This window comes from Salvelinus sp. IW2-2015, linkage group LG9 (genome assembly GCF_002910315.2).
Source record: "Salvelinus sp. IW2-2015 linkage group LG9, ASM291031v2, whole genome shotgun sequence".
Lineage (NCBI taxonomy): Eukaryota > Metazoa > Chordata > Actinopteri > Salmoniformes > Salmonidae > Salvelinus > Salvelinus sp. IW2-2015.
The window spans coordinates 22,696,386-22,716,184 of NC_036849.1; the positions used below are offsets into that span (position 1 = coordinate 22,696,386).

At 46.5% G+C, this 19,799-nt stretch overlaps 1 protein-coding gene across 3 annotated transcripts in view; it reads left to right on the top strand.

Moving 5' to 3' along the window:
• Positions 1-19,799, top strand: part of LOC111968834 (connector enhancer of kinase suppressor of ras 3-like) — a 78,586-nt gene that overhangs the window by 53,648 nt on the left and 5,139 nt on the right. For all 3 annotated transcript variants that reach the window (XM_023994724.2, XM_070445217.1, XM_023994725.2), the window contains 11 exons: positions 1,476-1,738; positions 4,907-4,944; positions 6,620-6,662; positions 11,989-12,042; positions 13,184-13,223; positions 13,705-13,874; positions 14,335-14,408; positions 14,570-14,641; positions 14,738-14,799; positions 14,967-15,088; positions 15,617-15,968. In XM_023994724.2, the coding sequence (XP_023850492.1) occupies positions 1,476-1,738; positions 4,907-4,944; positions 6,620-6,662; positions 11,989-12,042; positions 13,184-13,223; positions 13,705-13,874; positions 14,335-14,408; positions 14,570-14,641; positions 14,738-14,799; positions 14,967-15,088; positions 15,617-15,968 (1,290 nt within the window). The remainder of the gene's footprint in view (positions 1-1,475; positions 1,739-4,906; positions 4,945-6,619; positions 6,663-11,988; positions 12,043-13,183; positions 13,224-13,704; positions 13,875-14,334; positions 14,409-14,569; positions 14,642-14,737; positions 14,800-14,966; positions 15,089-15,616; positions 15,969-19,799) is intronic.

Consider the following 19,799-nt stretch of genomic DNA (forward strand, 5'->3'; position numbering starts at 1 on the left):
TTTTTGGCTTTAGGGATGATCAGTGAGATACACCTGCTGGAGCGCGTGCTACGGGTGGGTGTAGCCATCGTGACCAGTGAACGAGATAAGGCGGCACTTACCTAGCATAGCCTTGTAGATGACCTGGAGCCAGTGGGTCTGACGACGAACATGTAGCGAGGGCCAGCCGACTAGGGCATACAGGTCGCAGTGGTGGGTCGTATAAGGTGCTTTAGTAACAAAACGGAGGGCACTGTGATAAACTGCATCCAGTTTGCTGAGTAGAGTATTGGAAGCTATTTTGTAGATGACATCGCCGAAGTCGAGGATCGGTAGGATAGTCAGTTTTACTAGGGTAAGTTTGCGGCGTGAGTGGAGGAGGCTTTGTTGCGAAATAGAAAGCCGACTCTAGATTTGATTTTGGATTGGAGATGTTTGATATGAGTCTGGAAGGAGAGTTTGCAGTCTAGCCAGACACCTAGGTACTTATAGATGTCCACATATTCTAGGTCGGAACCGTCCAGGGTGGAGATGCTAGTCGGGCGTGCGGGTGCAGGCAGCGAACGGTTGAAAAGCATGCATTTGGTTTTACTAGCGTTTAAGAGCAGTTGGAGGCCACGGAAGGAGTGTTGTATGGCATTGAAGCTCGTTTGGAGGTTAGATAGCACAGTGTCCAAGGAAGGGCCAGAAGTATACAGAATGGTGTCGTCTGCGTAGAGGTGGATCAGGGAATCGCCCGCAGCAAAGGCAACATCATTGATATACAGAGAAAAGAGTCGGCCCGAGAATTGAACCCTGTGGGTACCCCCATAGACTGCCAGAGGACCAGACAACATGCCCTCCGATTTGACACACTGAACTCTGTCTGCAAAGTAGTTGGTGAACCAGGCAAGGCAGTCATTAGAAAAACGAGGCTACTGAGTCTGCCGATAAGAGACAATGGCGGCGGACAGTTTCAGAAATAGGGGGTCCAGATTGTCAAGCCCAGCTGATTTGTATGGGTCCAGGTTTTCCAGCTCTTTCAGAACAACAAAAGCAGTTCCCATTTTAAAATAACAGTTCTGTTCCGGAACAGTATAGATCACTTTTGTTCCCGCTTCTGATCTTCGTTCTTTTCTGTTTTTTTAAACCCCTGGTTTACACCAAGAAGATCGGTTCTTCATCCCCTGGAGAGGACAGACAGTTGTGAATGCACAGACAGAGCTATCAAACAGTCTCTTACTGCTGGAAACCCAATTACACTGCAATGGTAGAGGAGTGGGAGAATGATTTAATTGGCCTAGATGCCTGTGCAATGCTCTGTCCTTGCATGGCCAACATGTTGTAGAGATCAATTGTACTCCTCATTTTATTTAACAGTGCTTCTCTTAATATATTTTAGGCCTACTGAAGATATGCCTTAAAATCAACAACCTATTCTCAGTAATGTGTGTTTTTACATTACTTTCTAATCAATTGTACTAAAGATGTGTATTTCCCTCCACGCTCCCCTCCAGGCGAGGATCTACTGTACAGATACCTGAGTAATGAGCGGATCCCCACCATCGCTGAGGAGGTCACATCAGTGGCGCCGCCCTACAGGCCAGTGGGGGAACGGCAGCTGGTCCGAGGGGTGGACCACATCCGGGGCAGCCGCTACTTTGCCAACCAGGACCTCCACCACAGCGCCACCATCCCCTACCAGGACCATGACCTGGACAGCAAAAAGACCCCCATAGCCCCYGCCTCCAAACGCCCCCCGGCAGAGCCCTCGCTACTGGTCAGTTGGATCACACGGCTTAAGCTATTGACTCACTGATGATGGGCTTCCTGTTCCTGTCTTTGTCCTCCTCAGTGCCTTTTTGTCCTCTGACTGTTTGCAGTGGGCTCTCCTTCTCTCTCACTTTCTCCCTGCCTTCCCGGTGTTACTACTACTGTACTGCTCTACAACCAAACTGCTTTAGTAGTTAACTCACTGCATTATAATACATCTCCTAACCAATCCTAGTCCCCTACTGACTACCAACCAGTCCCCTACCAACTACCAACCAATCCCATCTCAGCCACACAATCAGATAAATATAGGAATATTTAGTGCGCTGGCTGCCACACCCAGTACATGCATGAGAACAATAATATTTGGAGCTAGACGTTTTACCAAAAGGAAATGTCTGTCTATCTGTCTACAAATGGACAAGAGGAATGTTTTGGGACATATCAGCCATGTATCTTCATGGGAACTTTTTTTAAATATTTGTTTTTACTTACAGTGCATTCGGAAAGTTTTCAGACCCCTTCCCATTTTCCACATTTTGTTACGTTACAGCCTTATTTTAAAATTGATTTGTTTTTTCCTCAATCTATACATAATACCCCATAATGACCAAGCATAAAAAGGTGTTGACATTTTTGCAACAGAAACAACACTAAAATAACATAAGTATTCAGACCCTTTCTCAGTACTTTGTTGAAGCACCCTTGACAGCGATTACAGCCTCGAGTCTTCTTGGGTATGACGCTACAAGCTTGGCACACTTGTATTTGGGGAGTTTCTCCCATTCTTCTCTGCAGATCCTCTCAAGCTTCGTCAGGTTGGCTGGAGAGAGTTGCTGGACAGCTATTTTCAGGTCTCTCCAGAGATGTTAGATCGGGTTCAAGTCCGGGCTCTGGCTGGGCCACTCAAGGACATTCAGAGACTTGTCCCGAAGCCACTCCTATGTTGTCTTGGCTGTATGCTTAGGGTCGTTGTCCTGTTAGAAGGTGAACCTTCATCCCAGTCTGAGGTCCTGAGTGCTCTAGAGCAGATTTTTGTTAAGGACCTCTCTGTACTTTGCTCCGTTCATCTTTCCCTCGATCCTGACTAGTCTCCCAGTCCCCGACGCTGAAAGAAATCCCCACAGCATGATGCTGCCACCTGTGCTTCACCGTAAGGATGGTGACAGGTTTCTTCCAGATGTGACGCTTGCCATTCAGGGAAAATAGTTCAATCTTGGTTTCATCATAAAAGAATCTTGTCAAGGAGTCTGTATACTTTCCGAATGCACTGTATCTTTGAGATACAATCAAACACTTTTGCAGGGAGTATTAGATTTGAATTCCAACGGTGTGTTTTTATTTGAGATACAAAGAAAAGAGTTTCCAGGTTTCTATTGTACTTGTATATCTACTGTGTATTTCTTTACATGTCAGGCCCTTGTTACCATTCAGTTAAACTACACACTGCCAATGGTGGCCTTTTTAAAAGCTATGCATATAGGAACTCTACTGTCACAGATTGATGCTGCATGGCGGGTGACAAAATACTGTTTCAACATCACCAGCAATTATTTCCTCTGGGTTCAAGGCTATGCACTCTTCTCTGTACAGTCCCATGTCCTGCCTTGTTCTGGAGGCTGTAGACACACAGCTCTGTGATCACCCTGCTCAAAGGATGCGCACAGCTGCTTGTCTACAATCAGCCTTGGGAACAAAGATGTGTAGGTTAGGCCTTTGGAGTCACTGGCCAGGCTGTCTTCTGTAATCAGCACAGATAGCTTAGTGAGACTCTATGGAAAGCTTATAACAAGCGTAACAACACTGAAAGTATTATTCAGAGTTTAACTGACAGTATTATTCAATACCACGAGATGTCAAATGTAACAAACACAATTGTACCTTTTTTGTAACATTTTGATAGTATATTATTAAAGGTCCAGTTGATTCCATTTCTCATTTGTTTTGTCTTTATTTAATTTATTTTTACTGAAGAACTAGATTAAACATATTGTTATAGGTTGGTGATCTGTCAAATCTCCACACTAACCATTTGCATGAAAGGTGTTAGAATTGATACTTTCAGTGGCTATTCACCCTCGAGGGGACCTTCAGGGGCTTAAAGCTGTTATGATCTGGCCTAATTTGCTTTGACCTTTGAGAATGAACTCTACTTCTGTTTTTTTGAAGCATGTGGCGAAACTGGATAGTCAAGTTAAAGTTACCTTGTCTCTCTCTGCTGGCCATGCTTCTGCAACTGCCTTATTTCAAACTTAAATGGACCCTACGTTCTAATTAGGGAGAGTGAAGCATATGTCTTATTGTACTGTCAAGATATCTTGCTTAAAATATACTCTTTTAACCTCTGTACGCCTTTTCACCTACATCTGAATTGCACTCGGGACTCATTTTGTTATTTTCTTTGTTACATTTTATCAAAAAAGCTGGCAGACCAATTTGGCTTTTGAAAATCATAATACTAGACAAGAAGAACAACATTGACTTTGTCATATTTCTACATTAATCTCACTACTTTCTCCCCCTCTACCTTTTTCCTGCATGATTATACCGGTTGTCTGGGTGCCCTCTGTCTCTGTTTGTTTTAGTCTCTCTTCCTTCTAACCATCTGTGCCCTGCCCTAGCCTGCCTAGCTATGGCAACCTGCGGTCCTTAACTAATCTGCATGTTTGTGGTGGGGGGAGAATACAGACTGCTCTTTGCTTCTCCCTGCAATGTTTGCTCACTTCTAACAAAAGCCACAGCCATGCATTATGTTCATGTGAAAAGGGAAAGATGTTATGTATGTTAACAGATTTGTATGTATTTCTTTTCACCATTTTCTTCGCAGGAGAAAATGTTGGTGTGTTGAATGACATGCTCTATTTTTCTTTTTTACATGTTAAGCCTTGGAGGCGAATCAGCGATTTGTMCAACTTAACACATTAGTAAATCAAAACTTCTAAATTAGCCACATAGATAGATGTATGTTCTTAAAACATTAAGGATTTTTAAGTGACTGTAGAGCAGGTCTTGCCTCCAATGCCTTTCAACGATCTGGGCAAGACAGACTAGTGTAGTCTCTAACCCACAAGAACAGAAGATGCAGAGAAAGTGACTCAGAAGGCCACTAACTGTTGACCAGTGCTGTCTGGGTAGTGAATGAGTTAACTTCGTTCTTTGTGTCCGTCACTCACAGGTGTCTGACAGGCGCTCCAGCAGTGGCTTCCCCAACAGGTGGGTGGTCACATTACGTCACTCATCTGACTCATAGTCAACCATAACACTCATAACAACCCATTCTCAATTGCTTGTGTGTTGTACTGTAAGCATGTGAAGTATGAGGTCAGATAGGACAAATACCCCTGATATTTGGTGACATCTGACTGGAGCCCCCAGTCAGTCAGGGAGTAGTGGCATGTTTTTAACCAAGCCAGGGGTGGGTGCTCTGAACCGGATTTTAACGACAAATGAAAAAAAGTACGTGCTAGAAAACTAACCTCAGCCTCATGGTGTCAGAGGACCAGACAAGAAGACCAACAGACTACTGGGATACGACATGCTAGACCACAGACAGGTAGTGTTACATCCTCAAGGCATGACTTTCTTTGAATGATTAAGACCCAGAAGGAACAGGCCAGATCCTTCTGTGTGGAAATGGAGGACTCTGAATGAGGATACTTCTTATTTTAGGGATTTGGGTTTAATCTTTGAAGACATCACCAATCATATCGGATTCCCCTTATTGAAATTAAATTAACCTTACTTCGGTGACTTCCTACAAGAGGAATCATAAATGATGACCGTGTTATAACAAAACATGATTTTCCAAACAAACTATAAATACTGTAGCTGCTCCAACCTACTGACTGACGATGGTGGAAGGAACAATCACCCCGTCTGTTTGGTAGAGCCTCCGTGGCCTCTCATTGGGCCTGAGGGGGTGTGACTGCACTCATTAACACTGGGATTGATGACTAATCCCAACACACTCGCACAACCCAAACTGCTATTTAAAGACCCCCTCATTCTCTGCATGTTTGTCACACTCATGATGAGTGCCCACATATTAAGTCCCTTATCCATCCTAATTGCACAGATTTCAGATCACACTGTTACACGATACAGTAGGCAATTGAGTGATTATTTGCATGTAACAGCAGAAATACTTGATTATGAATATTCAATAAGTTTAGGACACTCAAAAGTATCTAGCTAATCCACTTACACACAAGTGAATTATTTTCAGCAGCCCTTTCTAAAAAATCAGAGGCGGGCACATCCACAGACGTATTAGCTGAAGGACTGATGATCATAAATCTCACCATGTCTCAGCCATCTTAAACCAACCTTCTGAGACCATCGAAACAAGTTTTGAATTTACTGACACTGGGAGGAAAGATGTAAGGAATCATCAGACAGGGAAAAAAACGCTTAAGACTTCATAAACTGAAATTGCAGGGCCAGGTCTGTAGCTTGCTGGCGTAAATGTATGTATTTTGAGCATTGGGCGATAGCTATCTGTGTTCCATACTTCTGTGGCTCTTTGCCTGATAGATCCCCACTGTCCYTCTGACACAGAGAGAAAAAAAACCTGGCCACAATACCCATTTTGTCGGAGCAAATTGTATAAGAAAGTTAACTGAAATGGAGGCTAGATAAAGACAGTAAGTGCCTATGTATGAGCCAAGGATGCGCTAAGTATGTGTTGGTGATTTTCAACTTCCTGTATGAGTCATCCCAAACCAAAATGGTATAGTAAGTGTATGTGGTATGTTGAGGTTGATGCAAGRGGTAGAATGAGTGGTTTGGACAAGTGAATATTACCAATGTGCCCACTGACTAATTGTCATTAGTCTAGATTCTATGCTAGATGCTTTGTTTCTAATCTTGCCTCCTCTCTTCTCACCAGATACAGCCAACCTCATATTCGATCCTGGTCCTTCTCCCAAGCGGTAAGGACATGTCTGACCCCTGAGCCTTAAAATAATCTGTTTATTTGTCCATGAACTCTATCTCCACCCCACTGGTTCAGAGTGGCTCCTGGTCTCCATCCCCACATCCCAATCCCCCATGATCCTGTTAATGGTGATGAGAAGCCCTGGAGTACTCCTGTGATTAATGAAGCACACATACTTAGCATTGATTTCACAATTCAATGAACAGTGATAGATTTATAACTCTGCCATACCCTATCAATTAAAGGGTCGTTTTTGGAGGAGAAGAGTGAGTGTGAGAAAATCAACCACAGATTAACAAGAGACCTGGTACACACTCTAAACCATTATCCATATCCTTCATGGTCTTCATAATCGTGGCCATTTCATTGCCAGTCTAATATCAGTTAATAGCTAACCATGAAAGTGGCCATTCTGGAGGATCTTATCAGCAGCGGAACATAACCAACTGTTATGTCTCAAAATGAGCCGTTGTCGAAATTGACCTGCCACTGATTGGTTATGACAGATCTAAGTATTGGATTACCTGGCTGGGGGGAGTATCGTAATATTCAGCGGCCAAGCCTCTGCATGGGCCCAGTATTTCAAAAGTTATCCATCTGGATTTTGCCTATCTGATAGGATTAAATGTATAGAAATAGAATGGACCAATCATTGACTTGATTGGGGACTCTCGTTCTAGTCATTCTATTTCTATGTATTTAATCCTATCTGATAAGTGAAATCCAGATGGATAACTTTTGAAATATTGGGCCCTGGCGATCACTTCCCTGCCTCCTCCCTTCCTGTCATATCCAAGAGAGCCATGAGTTAGTTAATATCAATCCCTAAATCACACAGAACAGACATACACATCCAGTGGGGTCTGATATATGACCACAGGGGGCCTAGTGACAAGGGAACGTATCACTAGTGCACTGCAGGTGCATGCTGTCCAGGACTTATTTAACACAAGACCTAAATGTCAAGGGAGGAGGGGGGTGGGGGGTGCTGTGTAAGCCACAGGACGGGAGGGGGAGGTGCTGTGTAAGTCATACATTACATTTTTCCCCCTCTGAATATTTTCAGAAGGAGTGGGGGATCATGTATGTAGGTGGGGGGGATCATCATTGCTCATCAAATTATGGACCACTGCAACACTCAGAGTTAACTCAATTTGTCCACTGTGTTCCCTGCGGAATTAGTGCCACAATGCCAGGCAACTGGGCAATTACCTATAACAGGGTCTTACAGCGCAGTGGGGCCTTTGCCAATCTCTTGTAGTCACAGCACACTGAGCAGTGTAAAGAACCTGATACCATCTGCAGCCCGGGGCCCAAGCCCAGCATGAGAGACCCCGGGTAAAGAAGAGACACTGTTTGCCAGTGAAAGCCCCTTGCTCCGGAGCAGGGCTCGGGGAATATTAAGTGCCGTGACAATTCTCAGAATGGAACATGACGGGAGATTTAGCCCACAATGCTGTGACAAATCTACATTCCCAGGAAGGCTATTGGACTCTGACATGAGTGGCAGAGGGCTATCTTAATTTCCCCCACTGTGGTTTTTTATGTTACAAAACATGTTCAGTGCTAAATCATTCTAATGCCACATGCTAAGACTTTTGTTCTAGAAAGAATGTGAACAGTACCAGCAATCTTTTCCATTTGAAAAGCCATGGCCCAGTTCATTTTAACTTGGTGATGACAATGGTGTTGCTTGATATGGGATGGAGGGAGAGACAGAGGAAGGGAGGGAGAGAACCTCCATAATGGTATATTTTGTGAAATGTATTCAATAGTAATGGCTTTAGTAGAATGTAATACCAGCATGATTATGGTAAGTGTAATTGTTTGCACAGACTGTGGGTATACTGTATATGGTCCACAGCAAAGAGTGTGACAATTCAATGAATGTCAAGTCAACAGGATGATGTATTATACACAAGTGTAGCCTGCTATGTCCCTATATTATGCCCGTCACTATATGGGCACAAAGGGGCATGAAATGAGCCCCATGAGAGTTGAGGTCAGGGGGGACATGAGGAGGAGGGTAACCTCTATATAATAGTTGTCCTCTCCAGGAATGTCTGGTTTGCCACTAGTGTCCCAGCACAGGGAGAACCCACCTCATTCAATCCTCGGAGCAGATAGCAGCTTCCATCCACCAACATTACAGCCCCAGTCAGAGCACTAGATCTGCTCACGCATGCAGACAATGTTATGGCTACGGCTCCCCACAGGGAGACAATAGTTTTGATTTTCCCTTATATTTCCTCCCAGAAAACCATAAGTGGACCAAGAGGGAACTCTCTGCCTGTGATCTAGTATTTTATTATCTGTTGCTGAAGCAGCAGCTACTCTTCCTGAGGTCCACATAAAACATGACATAATACATATCAACAGGCAAGAACAGCTCAAGGACTGAACTACACACATTTTTTATAAGAACTATTTTTCTAAAAAGGTCCTACGGACAGTTACATGCATACATACAGTGAGCTCCAAAAGTATTGGGACAGTGACCACCCATATGTTGGGGGGTGGGCTCTGTACGCCATAGAAATTATTGGTAAATAATGTATTGTCGCATTTTGGAGTCACTTTTATAGTAAATAGGAATAGAAAATATTTCTAAAGACTTCTACAATAATGTGGATGCCTCCATGATTACGGATAATCCTGAATAAATCCTAAATAATGAGCGAGAAAGTTAGACACACATCATACCCCAAGACATGCTAACCTGTCACCATTACAATAACGGGAGGTTARCATTTTTTTGGAGGCATGATATTTCTGCGTCTAACTTTCTCATAATCTACGATTCCTTCAGGATTATCCATAATCATGGAGGCATCCACATTATTGTAGAAGTGTTTAGAAACATATATTATTTTTTCAATAAAAATGACACCGCCACATCATTCATTACCAAATTCAGCTGAGGTCTAGAACTTAGGGAATGATTTGTACCAAATGCAATGCTTTTAGTTGTAGATATGTTCAGTGGTAGTTTATTACTAACCACCCATTCCAAAACTGATTGCAACTCTTTGTTTAGGGTTGCAATGATTTCACTAGCTGTGGTTGCTGACGTGTATAATGTTGAATCATCAGCGTACATAGACACAGGCTTTGCTTAGTGCTAGTGGTCGATCATTAGTACAAAAATCGAGAACAGTAGAGGGCCAAGAGAGCTGCCTTACGGAATACCACACTTTACATGATTTACTTTAGAGTAGCTTCCATTAAAGAAGACCCTCTGTGTTCTATTGGATAGATAGCTCTCAACCCAATATATATCAGAGGATGTAAAGCCAAAACACATACGTTTTTACAATAACCGATTATGGTCAATAATATCAAAGGCTGCACGGAAGTCTAACAATACAGCTCCCGCAATCTTCTGATGATCTGACACATTTCTTTCCTTTTTCCTAAGGCACCTCCGTTATGGTATATTTTATGAAATTCATTCAGTAATGATGGCTTTGATAGACTGTAATATCCGCATGATTATGGCAAGTGTACTTGTAATTGTTTTCACAGACTGTTGATATATATGGGCTAGAGCAAGAGTTTGACAATTCAATGAAAGTCAAGTCAACAGGTTTGGCGTATTATACACAAGTGTAGGCGGTCTTTACACATTTGATGCGCTGGCTAGAGGGACATCTAGTGGTTACTGGGTGGTGGCGCACACACTAACTCAAGTGGAAGAATTCTGAATCACTGATACTTTATGTTAAAACTGCATTATTATAGGCCGATATGATCTTTACACAAACACGGGGTTTGGTTAAACAATTTAACTAGTCAATAYATCATAGAAAGACACACATTTTAGTAAATGGCTAGGCATAAAAAGGTTCACTGAACCCGGGATTAGTCCAGTCAGTGTTTTGCTTGGCACTTGAACATAACAAATCCTACCAATTAGGCCTACACCGTAGTTTTGTGATGTTGTATTCAGTTCCAACCATGGCAGTTATTGGTCCTATTCRGGATTCTTGGGAGGTCCCCCTACCCTATTGAAGATGGTTAGGTTAGGGTTTAGGGTAGGGAAGTCCCATGGATCCCCCAGATGGCACTAACCAGCAGTGATTGAGTGTGGAAGCATTTGGCCTCTCTTGACCTCTGATGTGGTTATGCTGCTCTCTAGAGCTGGTTACATAGTTTCTGTAATCTGATAACCGGTGCAGTTAGTTCATCTGTTTAGCTGTGGTTAGTGGATCCATAGAGTGAAGTTCATAGACCTTGCGTAAAGCTGCAGCTGTGGTAACAGTGAGGCATCATTCAGTTTAGCTCATGGTCATCGGTTGGCTAACAACCGGAAACATGTTGCTGACTGAGATGCAAGTGTGTTGAGCTAAACTGAGGGAGAAGTGAATGCTGGGTAGGTTTCCTTTCTGTGGTATGTGTCATTTGGTGAGGACCAGCCTTACGATGCAGTTAGTTTAACTGAAGCAGGACTCTGAAGTGTATATCTCTTAACCTGGTTTGAAAGCAACAGGTACTGATTAGTAAAACAATTATCATCTTGATATCATTTATGTTGTATTATTAATGTAGTATGGTATTATAGGAATGGGATTTTTGAGCTGCCAGTGCTTAAATAGTTTTCAATTCATACATCTTACTGAATTGGATGCATTTACTATGGATCTGGAATGAGTGTATCCTTAGTTCACATGCTTTTATCACTGGCAAGGTACCTTTTGGTTTGTGTGGCTATGGGGTCTGTTAGGGTCCCACCATCGAAACCTTCAGTTATTCTCTGTTTGGAGCCCAGTTCCCTTGAGGGAGTATCCTATGAGGAAGTTGGTCAATAATGTCAATGCAAAGAAAACTGTGTTTCTGCCTGTGACAATGTTGGTTTCCATGTTTGGTTTGAAGATATTTTGCTGTAATGAAAAGGACTGACTACACTTTTTTTTTTGTTCTTTAGCAGACACTTTTATCCAAAGCGACTTACAGGAGCAATTAGAATTAGGTGCCTTGCTCAAGGGCACATTGACAGATGTTTCACCTAGTCTGCTCAGGGATTTGAACCAGCAACCGCTAGGCTACCTGCTGACACAATCATGTGAAAATTGACCTATGGGGGCAAAATGCAACTTAGTGTACATGCTTTAAATGGATACCTACTCATCCATGATGAGGCAGTTCCCCCTTTTTTTCTGAATCCAGAGAGAACAAGTTGACGTTTTTGACATTTTTAGTATTGCACTCTGTCTATTGATTTAAAATGGAGGGTAAATAATGTTTTTTTTCTTGTTGCATCCAACCACACGGCATGAGTATTTTAAGGTCTGTGAATAAACTTAAAAGGTCTCTCTCTGCAGGCTGCCTTCCCTATATCTCTGGCTCCCTCCATGGCAGCTGATGACTACAACCCTGTAAGTACTGGAGATTATCTATAATTCCTTTCTCATATGATGTCATCATTAAATATATAAATTAACTTTATACACTGAACAAAATATCAAAGCAACATGTAAAGTGTTGATCCCATGTTTCAAGAGCTGAAATAAAAGATTGCAGAAATTTTCCATACACACAAAAAGCTTATTTCTCTCATTGTGCACAAATTTGTTTACTTCCCTGTTAGTGAGTATTTCTCCTTTGCCAAGATAATCCATCCAGGTGTGGCATATCAAGAAGCTGATTAAACCGCATKATCATTACACATGTGCAGTTTTGTCAAACAACACAATGCCACAGACGTTTTGAGGAAGCGTGCAATTGGCATGCTGTTTATTTCTCTACCGTAAACTGCCTCCAACGTGGTTTTAGAGAATTTGGCAGTAGGTCCAACCAGACTCCCTACCACAGACCACGTATGGCGTTGTGTGGGTGATCGGTTTGCTGATGTCAACGTTGTGAACAGAGTGCCCCATGGTGGGCAAGCATAATCTATGGGCTAGAACACAATTGCATTTTATCGATGGCAATTTGAATGCACAGAAATACCGTGACAAGATCGAGGCCCATAGKTTTTTTAAAGATATTTGTGACCAACAGATGCATATCTGTATTCCCAGTCATGTGAAATCCATAGATTAGGGGCAAATTAATTTATTTCAATTGACTGATTTCCTCATATGAACTGTAACTCAGGAAAATCTTTGAAATTGTTGCATGTTGAGTTTATATTTTTATTCGGTATATATGAACAGTAAGTTATTTGATTTCTTGTAAATACCACATTTAGAATTTGTAAGTCGCTCTGGATAAGAGCGTCTGCTAAATGACTTAAATGTAAATGTAGAATATCAGAGAGAGAAGGAGAAAGAGAATGAAAACATGAAAGAGACAGAACAGGATGTTCGAGAGCGAGAATGCACACAAGTTGGCAACAAATAATTATGTTCGAGAGAGCGAGAGAGACATACGTGCCACTGTTGGTGTGAAACAGGATGTTCCAGAGACTATATTTGAGGTAGTTGGGTGAGGGACTGTCTGATCGAGCACTACCTTCAATCACCCATCTCCTGAACTAGTGATTATCTGACCTCTTACTACCTTCTGTTCTCCAAGGTTTCCCTGAGACAGAAGTCCAGGAGGAAGACTCGAGGAGGTAAATTGTTATCCAGGCCTGATTCTGCTGCTTGCTGTTTGTGCGGCTCAATTGTAATTTGGCCCCTTGATGTGGGCGTGTGTGAAGTGACAGGATGATTAGAGAGTGTGTGTGTGTGTGTGTGTGGAGGGTTGTGTTGCAAATGCTTTAAGACAAGGCTCAGCAAGAGAGCCCAGTATTATTAGCCTTCTGTTCATGGGCAGTTACTGTATGCTGAGCAGTCTGCTTCATTGTGTGTGATATAATCCTTTGGAAGACCTTTTTGACTACTTCCTGTCTGACAACTTACATGTGACACAGGTAGGCTGAAAGTGGTTAAAAGAGATTCTGAATTTGCTGTACATAAAAATAATTTATGAGACCAATCAAAGTGTCGTATTAAAATGCCTGCATTGCAATAGATTGAAATGGAGGGTTTATTGTTGCATCCAACCACGGTGCATGAATTCAGGAACTATCCTCTGTGTGTTTCTAYGTTCAGGTAATGTGGCAATGAGCAGGCGGAGGGTCTCGGTTAAAGAGCTGGGGGAATCTGACCACCAGGGCTGGCTCTACAGGAAGAAGGAAGGAAAGGGTTTCCTGGGCTTCAAATGGAAGAAGTACTGGTTTGTGCTGAAGAAGACTTCTCTGTACTGGTACACTAATCCGCTGGTGAGTAACGTTCACCACTTAGCCCGCTACGCTGAGTCATCCTGTCATTGCCACAGCTGCCTGCTGCCTCTCGTCACCATTGGAGTTTGACATGGTGTTTCCTGAAGCTGKAAATGTCAGTGTGTCAGTTTCTTCTACAGAGGCTGATGTGATCTGCATGACTTATTGGCGTGATGAAGGAATTAATAAAGCCTATGTTTACCATGTGTCCAAACAGATTTGAGCGAAYTAGAAATTGAGAAAAGGTGACGGGTGTTTCAAGTTTTAATGTCACGTGGACAAGTACAGTGAAATGCCTTTCTTGCCAGCTCTAAACCCAACAATGCAGTAATCAATATCAAGAATTTAAGGTGTTATGAATTAGGTGATGGTGCATGGAATAGTGTTTTTTATTTTTTTATTGCTTTGAAAGGGGAATCCCTTTAATGCTAAGAATCTGTCAATCCGGTCTTATTTTTAGGCAGAGAAAGCAGAGGGATACATTAACCTGACTGACTTCATGATCGACAGAGCATTGGAGTGCAAGAAAAAATTGTAATTAACTTGTTTCTTATTTTACAAAATCATGCTACTGTTGGTGTAAAAATGTCAATGAGTATTCCGAGTAATCATTGACCATTTACTGACCCTTTTTCAGTCTGAGCAGAGTGTGTGATTGAACAGTGAGAAAATAAATGTTCACCTCTCTCTTGCAGTGCCATCAAAGCATGTCACCCGCAAGTCATGATGTTTTACTTTGCAGCTGATACCTATGAGGAGATGAACATGTAAGTCACATGAAGTGTCATGTAAGTCAAGTTAAGAGTGTCATCGTAGAAGCAGCGTGAGAAATGTKACCGTCTCTCTCTGTTTGTCTTTTGCAGATGGTTGAATAAGCTTGGGCTCGCTTCAATCCAATATGAATCAGCAGAGAGCAACACTGCTGGTAAGTTTTCATGTTGATCAGTCAGAATCATTCATCATTTATCAGTCAATTCCACCAACTGACTCACACTGTTCTTTACTACTATTGCCTCAGTATCACTGCTGATTATTGTTTGTCAAGCGAAGACTGGGGAGTATGTAGCCTAATGGTATTTTGACTCTGTCCAGAGTGCTACAGCGAGGCAAGTGATCACGAGGAGGCTGAGACAGAGGCTCCCCCTCCCCCATACTCAGAGCAGATGAGCCAGGACTCTGCGGATGTGGGTGGTCCACATGGCAGTGGACATCAGGTCAGTAGGCACTGGGTTGTTGAGGAAGCTCTGGTAATTAGGGCTAGGAGTTTTTCCTAACCGTGTGACCTGACCAAGAAACATTTTGGGCCCTAGTTACACTGTGTTGCATTTCTTTCTGCAAAGTGTTGAGCKTTAAAGTGGCACTCCAGTCTTTTCACCTCATTTAACACCTGATTTACTTAACAAAGGCACATCTCAATAGGTGGTCCAGATATGTCATGACATCACAAGTGGGGTCTTTCTTTTGTTATCTATTGCTCCTCAAGCAAGGGGGGAGGCCGATGACATCACAGATTCCCATCAGACCAACTCCTTGAATGCCCTACTCCTTAAAGTTTGCAGTTGTCTAAAAAACATTTTCCTTAATATTTTCCTTAACATATATATTTTTTTACCCTTTTAGTGGGTGTACTTTACTGTATTTATACTTGGGTTATCGCTTTTCAACAGTAAAAGTAMAAAATAATCACTAGAGGACATCTATTAACCCTGCTGAACAACACCCTTTATGTTCATGTCTCCCAGGGTAGCCTCCTTCCCCCATACTCCTTCTCCCCTCCTAGCGAGACCAAYGGATCCTTCTCCTCACCTGTCAGCACGATAACATCACAGAGTTCCGTGTCCTCTCTGGCCAAGCATCGTCAGTCCTGGCTGGACCTGGTCTCGCAGGCCTCTCCTGTTGCCGGGGAAACGGTGGTGTGCTCTGTGCAGGTCCACACAAATCGGTCCCCACAGCATCAGGAGAACGAGGGGCCCCTACAGCACCACCAGGAGGCTTCGTCCTTCCAGGACCCCCCAGGGAGCACAGCCAGGGAAGACTTTAACCCCAGGGAGCAGACAGAGGAGTTGGCTGTGCTRGAAATAGGGACAGAAGATGGTGAGGTGGCTTCTTTAGCTGTTTTTTATAAACAATTGTTGACTTAAATATATTAATTAATTAATTGAGAAGGAAAAGGAAAATCCACCCATCTCACAATTTATATGATATTAAGGAAAAGTGAGAGCCGTAGTTGTGCACTTTGGATGCCTTTTGTTCTTATGTTATCAGACCTGTGGATAAGAGAAGTGCAAGTAGACCACACTTCATGTTGCCTCTGGTTGTATAATGTTACAGCTTTGGTCTTTGGGAGCACATTAGAGCTGACAGTAAAAATACACTACGTGACCAAAAGTATGTGGACACCTACACGTCGAACATCTCATTCTAAAATCATGGGAATTAATATGGAGTTGGTACCCTCTTTTGCTGCTATAACAGCCTCCACTCTTCTGGGAAGGCTTTCCACTAGATGTTGGAACATTGCTGCGGGGACTTGCTTCCATTCAGCCACAAGAGCATTAGTGAGGTCGGGCACTGATGTTGGGCGATTAGACCTGGCTCGCAGTCGGCGTTCCAATTCATCCTAAATGTGTTCGATGGAGTTGAGGTCAGGGCTCTGTGCAGGCCAGTCAAGTTTTTCCAAACGGATCTCGACAAAGCATTTCTGTATGGAACTCATTTTGTGCACGGGGACATTGTCATGCTGAAACAGGAAAGGGCCTTCACTAAACTGTTGCCATAAAGTTGGAAGCACAGAATTGTCTAGAATGTAATTGTATGCTGTAGCATTAAGATTTCCCTTCACTGGAACTAAGGGGCATAGCTCGAACCATGAAAACCAACCCCAGTCCATTATTCCTCCACCAAACTATGCATTCGGGCAGGTAGCGTTCTCCTGGCATCCGCCAAACAGATTCGTCCGTCGGACTGCCATCTGGTGAAATGTATCACTCTAGAGAATGCGTTTTCACTTCTCCAGAGTCCAATGGTGGCAAGCTTTACACCACTCCCGCCGACACTTTGCATTGCATGGTGATCTGASGTTTGTGTGCGGCTGCTCGGCCATGGAAATCCATTTCAYGAAGCTCCCAACAAACAGTTCTTCTGCTGACATTGCTTCCAGAGGCAGTTTGGAACTTTGGTAGTGAGTGTTGCAACCGAGGACAGCTGATTTTTACGCGCTTCAGTACTCGGCGGTCCCGCTCTGTGAGCTTGTGTGGCCTACCACTTTGCGGCTGAATAGGTTGTTGCTCCAAGACATTTCCACTTTACAATATTAGCTCTTACAGTGGACCGAGGCAGCTCTAGCAGGTCAGAYATTTTACGTACTGACTTGTTAGAAAGGTGGCATCCTATGACGGTGCCACGTTGAAAGTCACTGAGCTCTTCAGTAAGGCCATTCTACTACCGATGTTTGTCTATGGAGATTGCATGGCTGTGCGCTCGATTCTATACACCTGTCARCAACAGGACATAGCCAAAACAGCAACATAGCCAAATCCACTAATTTGAAGGGGTGTCCACATGTGTATATACACTGCTCAAAAAAATAAAGGGAACACTTAAACAACACAATGTAACTCCAAGTCAATCACACTTCTGTGAAATCAAACTGTTCACTATAGGAAAGCCAACTACTGATTGACAATACATTTCACAAGAATGCTGTTGTGCAAATGGAATAGACAAAAGGTGGAAATTATAGGCAATTACCAAGAACACCCCAAAAAAGGAGTGATTCTGCAGGTGGTGACACACAGACACACTTTCTCAGTTCCTATGCTTCCTGGCTGATGTTTTGGTCACTTTTGAATGCTGGCAGTGCTCTTCACTCTAGTGGTAGCATGAGAACGGAAGTCCTACAACCCACACAAGTGGCTCAGGTAGTGCAGTTCATCCAGGATGGCACATAATGCGAGCTGTGGCAAAAAGGTTTGCTGTGTCGTCAGCGTAGTGTCCAGAGCATGGAGGCGCTACCAGGAGAACAGGCCAGTACATCAGGAGACGTGGAGGAGGCCGTAGGAGGGCAACAACTCAGCAGCAGGACCGCTACCTCCGCCTTTGTGGCAAGGAGGTGCACTGCCAGAGCCCTGCAAAAATGACCTCCAGCAGGGCCACAAAATGTGTCATGTGTCTGCTCAATACGGTCAGAAACAGACTCCATGAGGGTGGTATGAGGGCCCGACGTCCACCTAGGTGGGGCGTTGATGCTACAGCCCAAGCACCCGTGCAGGGACGTTTGAGGTCATTTGCCAGAAGAACACCAAGATTGGCATTCGCTCACTGGCGCTGTGCTCTTTCACAGATGAAAGCAGGTTCACACTGAGCACATGGCACTGTCCGCGTGCGAGTCTGGAGACGCCGTGGGGTTCTGCTGCTGCACATCTCCTAGCTGACCGGTTTGGCGGTGGGTCAGTCTGGTGTGGGGTGGCATTGTCTTTGTAGGGGCCGCCCCGGCTCCATGTGCCGAGAAGGTAGCCTGCAATGCCTTAGGCCACCTACCGACCGCTGGATCTCCAGCCCCCCCTCTTGCGTGAAGACCAATTACTACTGACATACACAGTTCTGCTGGCCTCCGGGACCACGGTCACTTCTTCCGCCGGCGTCCGGGCAGTGGCACCCCTCCCCTTGCACCCACACCAGGCCGCCGAGGTATGCCCCCCGCTCCACCCCCTTGCTCGCGCCTCCCGGGCCTCCTTGTCCCCTCCCCCCACTCCTCCCCGCCCCGCCGCGCCTCCTCCTCACGTCTCCCTGGCTGGTCACCTCTCGCCGCCCTGTCCCTCCCCCCTCGGCTGCCCCCCGCCCCCCCCCCCGCCCCCGCCTCCCCCCCCCCCCCGCCTCCATGCTCCCCCCCCCCCCCCCCCCCCCCCCGCCCCCCCCCCCCCCCCCCCCCCCTTCCCCCCCCCCCCCCCCCCCCCCCCCCCCCCCCCCCCCCCCCCCCCCCCCCCCCCCCCCCCCCCCCCCCCCCCCCCCCCCCCCCCCCCCCCCCCCCCCCCGCCCCCCCCCCCCCCCCCCCCCCCCCCCCCCCCCCCCCCCCCCCCCCCCCCCCCCCCCCCCCCCCCCCCCCCCCCCCCCCCCCCCCCCCCCCCCCCCCCCCCCCCCCCCCCCCCCCCCCCCCCCCCCCCCCCCCCCCCCCCCCCCCCCCCCCCCCCCCCCCCCTCCCCCCCCCCCGCACCCCCCCCCCCCCCCCCCCCCCCCCCCCCCCCCCCCCCCCCCCCCCCCCCCCCCCCCCCCCCCCCCCCCCGCCCCCCCCCCCCCCCCCCCCCCCCCCCCCCCCCCCCCCCCCCCCCCCCCCCCCCCCCCCCCCCCCCCCCCCCCCCCCCCCCCCCCCCCCCCCCCCCCCCCCCCCCCCCCCCCCCCCCCCCCCCCCCTCCCCCCCCCCCCCCCCCCCCCCCCCCCCCCCCCCCCCCCCCCCCTCTCCCCCCCCCCCCCCCCCCCCCCCCCCCCCCCCCCCCCCCCCCCCCCCCCCCCCCCCCCCCCCCCCCCCCCCCCCCCCCCCCCCCCCGCCCCCCCGGCCCCCCCCCCCCCCCCCCCCCCCCCCCTCCCCTCCCCCCCCCCCCCCCCCCCCCCCCCCACCCCCCCCCCCCCCCCCCCCCCTCCCCCCCACCCCCCCCCCCCCCCCCCCCCCCCCCCCCCCCCCCCCCCCCCCCCCCCCCTCCCCCCCCCCCCTCCCCCCCCCCCCCCCCCCCCCCCCCCCCCCCCTTCTCCCCCCCCCCCCCCCCCCCCCCCCCCCCCCCCCCCGCCCCCCCCGCCTGGACACTAACGCTGACAGACACAGCAAACCTTTTTGCCACAGCTCGCATTGATGTGCCATCCTGGATGAACTGCACTACCTGAGCCACTTGTGTGGGTTGTAGACTCCGTCTCAATGCTACCACTAGAGTGAGA